We start from the raw sequence: 6,000 nt of genomic DNA, 5'->3' as shown, positions 1-6,000 counted from the left end.
CGCGTCTGCGCGTCCGTCTGTCCATCCATCCGTCCGTCCGTCCCCGAGGCAGCGGTGACCCAGCCCGCTGTCACCCACCACCGGGGAGGGGATCGGGGCCCCAGTCGTGGCCGTCCGGGCGGTGAATCAGCAGCGCCCGGGGCAGCAGCCGGGCAGAGCCGTGTGCAGGCTGCGAGGGGCGGAGGTTTTGCACTCGCTCTCTCCCTGCCAGGGATAAATAGCAGCAGCGGCACGGCCAGCCCGAAGCCCAGTTTCCCATCGCCAACGCGTCCCGCAGCCGCAGCATGGACTCCCAGGACTGCCCTTGCGCCACCGGTAAGCCAACGCTCCCCCGCCGAGCGCTGGAGCATCCCTGCGGGGCTGCCCTGGCCTCATCCTGCCCAGCCCGGCCACCATAAAATCCTCCCTCGAGCCAGCCGTGGGGCATCGCGCTGCGGTGCGGGATGCGGGGCGAGGGATGTGGGATGTTGCTACAGCAGCAGGGATGCTCGGGACGGGATGCTGAGCCCGGGCTGTGGAGCCGGGGATGCTCTGCCTCCTCACCCCCCCTTTTTTTTATTCCTCCTTTTCTCTCTTTCAGGTGGCACCTGCACCTGCGGGGACAACTGCAAATGTAAAAACTGCAAATGCACGTCGTGCAAAAAAGGTAAGGTGGCCCCCGAGTCCCCGGAGATCAGAAACGCTCGGGGTTTTTTTTCCACCACACATCTGTAGGCACACTAAATCAAGCCAGGCTCAGGAATCCCCTTCCCAAACATCAGTTCTCTCCACCTATTTATTTTTTTGCCCCCGAAGAGGGAGGTGACTTCCCCATAAGCAATACAGGGCACCCCGTGTAGCCCAAAAAACAGCGTGTCCCCCGCTGGTGTCCGAGGCTCAGCACCAGGCAACGTCCTTGGGGGCAGGGGGGACATCGGCACTGCGACATCCTCTGTTTGCTGCAGACCCACTCACCCTGGCCAGAAGGGTGCTGGGGGGTCTACGTGGGTAACAGGACCCCCCTGGGGAGCCTGCACCCCCCCAGGGCCAGCCCTGGCTCAAGGCCACCCAGGAAAGGCACCCAAAGGCAGGGAGGGGAGGGGGGGAACAACACACTGCTAAAATTAGCCTGGAGTGGATGCTCATCCATCACAGCATGACGCAGGGGGGGGTGGCAGGAACCCACCCCCCCCCCACACCCTTCTGAGAACACCCCCCTAAATTTATTTTCCTCCCCTCCCAGGCTGCTGCTCCTGCTGCCCCGCGGGATGTGCCAAGTGCGCGCAGGGCTGCGTCTGCAAAGGGCCCCCCTCTGCCAAGTGCAGCTGCTGCAAGTAGGGGCCGGCGGGCAGCCCCCCTCCGCCGCGCTGACCCTGGGGGGAGCCGAAGAAAACTAACTTTATTGTCTGTGTTTTTTATACGTGCGTTCGGATACCTTCAGTGCTTGGCACGCGTGGCGTGCGCTGAGCTACCTAAATAAAGTGATGTGTATATAAACACCCGGCCGCCGCCTCTCTCTGGTCTCCGGTGTCGCACGGGGCAGCAGAAAATTTTTTTGGGGGGGAGTTTGTGGCAAAGCGCCCACCCGGGGAGCTCGCCAGCCTCGTTCATGGGCTGGCACACATCGTGGGGCTTGTTTTGCTCCTTTCTTCCAGCCTCAGACCTCCCCTAGCACTCGCTCTGGGTTTAACACTTTCCCTTAACAACAAGGTAATTTTCTGGTTAGTTTTGTTTTTTGTTGTTTTTCTTTTTTTCTTCTCGCCCTCTTGTTCCCCAAGGGCAAATCCCAGGCTCCCTCCTCCACCAGAAATCCTCCTCGGGGCTAATGAGCAGCTCGTTATTACAAACCATTTGTCAACAGCGTGGTAATGAAGGTTGTGCCGTGCCCATTTCCAGGGGTGATGTTTCCAGGGCAGGTGGGGCGGCAGGGCCAGGAGCTCGCTTTCCCTCCTGGCAGCAGAGCAGGGCTGCAGGGGAGAGCTGCCGGGTTTGCTCCCTGGTGGGGCTTGGGGTGGCTTGGACACCGCAGCTGCGATGGGGTGCAATGCCCACGATGGGGTGGGAAGCCCAGGACGGGGTGTGATGCACGTAATGGGGTGTGATGGGCATAGGATGCAATGCCCAGGATGAGGGGTGATGCATACAACAGGGTGCGATGCCCATGATGGGGTGCAGTGCCCACAATGGGATACAATACTCACAATAGGAAGCAATGCCCACAATAGGGTGCAATGCCCACAATAGGTCACAGTGCCCACAGTAGGGTGCAATGCCACAATGGGGTGCGGTGCCCGTGCCATGGTGCAACACCTGCCCCACCGCAGGGATGCCACACCCCAGTTCCGCTGCTCCACAGGACACACACAGGGGTTCCTGCCTGTCCCTGCGCTCCCCAAACACATCCTTTCACCAGCCTCTTTTTGCTGCAAAAGCTTCCCTGACCCAACCACCGCTGCCAGGGCCGAGGCAGGGACCGAGGGACCCCCACTCACAGCGCTGACCCCCGGGGGTCTCCCCTTTGCTACCAGGAGGGCTTTTCCCCACGGCGTCCCCCGCAGTGTCGCCGTCCCCCCCAGCTTCCAAGATGCACAAAGCACGCTTGCCTGCCACCGAATGTAGGTCAGCGCAGGAACCCCATGGGCACGGGGCAGCTCCAGCACGTGGCTTCGGGCTAAATCGTGCCAGCACCGCCCGGACGGTCTGTCCCCGTCCCACGTGCACTGGCTGTCCCCCACCTGCTGTCCGAGGGGCTTCTTGCCCAGCGAGACATAAATGCCAACCGTGCAAAAACATCACTGGTGAGCCCATAACGAGCAGGAGGAGCAATGGGGTCAGGCTGCGAAAGTCCCTTCGCTTTGAGCAGCCTCTGGCTGATTTTTCCTACCTGAGTTTGGCCGTGCTGCAATTCACAGCAGCTTTTTGCATGTCAGGAGCCCGGGGACAAGCCTGTCCCCCTCCCTGGGCTTTGTAGGGTGTGTCGAGTGGTTTTATGATGTTATAGGAAAACACAATTTCATCTGAACCCCCTGATGGCACACACCGGGCGGTGTGGGGCACACAACGGGGCGTGACAGGGGTCCCTGAGGCACCCCAGTTCTGCCTTTCGGATATGGGACCGTGACGAGAAGCAGCTGTCCTCTGCTCAATTTGTGGCTGCCCTAACACCACAGCTCATACCCGGGCCTCCTGTGGCAGGCACCGGTCTCGTCCCCTTCCCAGAAAGGCTCCGGGTGTGCGGCCCAGGCTGTGCTCCTCGAGTTTCGTGTTGTGCGCACCGGGCCCACGGCACCGGGGCTTACGGGAAGCGGTTTCGCAAGTGGTGTTTGCTGCCGCACGTGGGCCCGGACCTCGACCTTTTCCTCTCCGCCGCTCGGCCGGCGGCCAATGCACGCGGCCCCGTGTTTATGTTCCCTCACCGCTGCCGGGTGCAAAGCCGGGGAGGAGGAACAACAACCCCCAAACCCTGTGGTGTCACAGACGAGCACGGCCGCTGGCCCCCAGCTCCGTGTCCCTGAGGCTCTGCCAGGATTCACACCAGAAATTCACCCCCAAATTTCCCCTTTTTTGTAATAAAAGCTCGGAGCGGGGACAGGCTGTTCCTGGCTGCTGCCACCATTATGTGGCTAGGGGCCATGCCTGGGGGCCGTGAGGGGGACACCCACGGCTGTCACCAGGCTGCAATGCCCCAATTTTGGGGGGCCCCAGCCCCTTTCCCCCCCCACCCCATATGCAGGAAGCCAGGTGGGGGCCGCTGCTGGGGGTGCTGGCGTGTCCCCGTGCATGCGTGGGCCACCAAGGGGTGCGGGGGGGGGCGTACAGGGAGCACGGCCATGACCCAGGTGAGCACGGCACGGCCCCGCGTTGTGCACGGCCCCTCAGTGAGCACGGCACGGCTCAGCACGGCCCCTCGATGAGCACGGCACGGTTCGGCACGGCCCCCCAGTGAACACGACACAACTTTGCACGGCTCAGCCTCTCCTATGAGCACGGCACGGCCCGGCTCGGCACGGCCCCTCTGTGAGCACGGCACGGCTCAGCACCGCCCTGCCGTGTGCAGCGCCCAGCGCCGCCCCAGCCTGATAAATAACGGGCGGGCGGCGGGGCTCGGGACTGCTGCGAACCGAGCCGTGCCGTGCATTGACTACCCGAGGCAAGCCGAGCCAAGCCTTGCTTACCCGAGCCGAGCCGAGCCATGGACCCCCAGGACTGCACATGTGCTGCTGGTAAGTGGGCTCGGATCAGTTCGGCCCGGCTCGGCTCGGTTCAGCCCGGCTCGGTTTGGCTCACAGTTTCTCTCCCTCCCCAGGTGACTCCTGCTCCTGCGCCGGGTCCTGCAAGTGCAAGAACTGCCGCTGCCAGAGCTGCCGCAAGAGTGAGTTGGGGTCTGGGGGTCCCTACCCTGTGGTGCTCCCATCCCTCTCCTGTGGGACCCCCATGGGGACACCACCACCCATCCCTACCCAGTGGGACCTTCATGGGGATCCCCCCATCCCTCCCCTGTGGGATCCCCATGGGGAACCCCCATCCCTCCTGCCCATGGGGAAACCCCCTACAGACACCCTCTGGGGACACCCCTGCCCAGTGGGACCCCTGCATGCACCCCATAGAGACCCCCATGGTGATATCTCTGTCCCTTTTCCCTGGGGTCCCCCCAGACTTTCAGGACCCCCCTGGGGAACCCCCATTTTCCTCCCGTTGAGACCCCAGCTCTGCCCTCTGCGTCACCCCATTCTCCCCATCCCCTGGGGACCCCCCATCGCATCCCAACCCCTTAAACCTCACCCCTTGCCTTCCCACTCCCCTAATTCTTGCATTCCCTAAATCTCACCCCCCCAACTCTCATGTCCCCCCCCCAGGCTGCTGCTCCTGCTGCCCCGCCGGCTGCAACAACTGCGCCAAGGGCTGCGTCTGCAAGGAGCCGGCCAGCAGCAAGTGCAGCTGCTGCCACTGAGCCGCCCACCTCCACCTGTAAATAGCCGGCACGCTTCGGGGATGGGAGGGTGACGAAGGGGGGGGCACAAAAAAAAAGAGAAAAAGAAAAAGCTTATTTTTACATGTTTTGTATCTTCTGTACCCATGGAGAAAATAAATGAGTTTGGCTGAAGCTGCCGGAGTGCTGAGTGCCGACACCACTTGTGACGGGAGCGTTGCACCCAGGGGATGGGGGCTGCTCCAAGCCCCTCCTGTCCCCCGCATGGGATGGGGGCACTGCAGCATCCCCAGGGAGAGGTTGGGGCTCTCTGTGTCCCCTGGGACAGCCCCCAGCAAGCCAGGGGGACTCTGGATGCTCCCTGACCAGGATGGGAACGCAGGACCCGTGGCATGGCCCAGGCTGGCTCCTGCACCCCAGGGGTGGAAAACGGGGTGGGAGGATGCTGGATGCAGGGTGGGGGGGCCGTGGGAAGGCACCCAGGCCCTGTTTTCCTTCCGAAAATGCCTGCCAAGTGAAAGCGTGGGCCAGGGAGCCCCTGCCCCTGCCGCGGGTGCTGCCTGCCCTCGCACGTCCCATGGGTGCGCCCCATGCAGCGGGGCTGGGAACCCGGCTCTGCTGCCTAAGCAGCCTTCCGGCACCTCCTGTTGCAACAGAGGAGACAGGTTCGGGGTGACCTGCCTTGCCCTAAATGCATTGTATTGCATTTATTTATTTATTTAAAAAATAAATCTTGTGGGAAGAGGCCCGGCCAGAAAGTGGGAGGGCTGGGGAATGGGGTTGGGACAGCGCTGCGTGCTGGGACCTCGTGTCCCCATCCTCCATGCAGAGGGACAGGGGACACCCATGACGTGACCTGGGGCTCTGGGGGGAGTGTTTTTCAATGGAAAAAGTCAATTTTTGTGATTCGCACCAAATGAAGCAGGAGCTGCCCTCATGCCCATGCACCTGTATAGTGGGAGGGGATGGGAAGCAAGGCTGGCACCGGGGGGTGACCGGGCCCTGGGAGGCTGCACCCAGGGGACACCCACACAAGTGGGGGACACGGGGGGACACCAGTGCCAGCAAGCAGCACATCCCAACCCAATCCA

General features: G+C 62.5%; 1 protein-coding gene across 1 annotated transcript; it reads left to right on the top strand.

Moving 5' to 3' along the window:
- Positions 1–1,476, top strand: LOC121076769 (metallothionein-1). The gene is made up of 3 exons (XM_040571375.1): positions 1–315; positions 581–646; positions 1,223–1,476. Exons 1-3 carry the CDS (start codon positions 285–287, stop codon positions 1,315–1,317), a joined length of 192 nt encoding a protein of 63 aa, XP_040427309.1. The 5' UTR covers positions 1–284; the 3' UTR covers positions 1,318–1,476.
- Positions 1,477–6,000: the final 4,524 nt, after the last annotated feature.

This window comes from Cygnus olor, chromosome 12 (assembly GCF_009769625.2).
Source record: "Cygnus olor isolate bCygOlo1 chromosome 12, bCygOlo1.pri.v2, whole genome shotgun sequence".
NCBI classification, from domain to species: Eukaryota; Metazoa; Chordata; class Aves; order Anseriformes; family Anatidae; genus Cygnus; species Cygnus olor.
The sequence above is the reverse complement of the archived record's forward strand: the minus strand, read 5'-3'. Positions and strand labels throughout refer to the sequence as shown.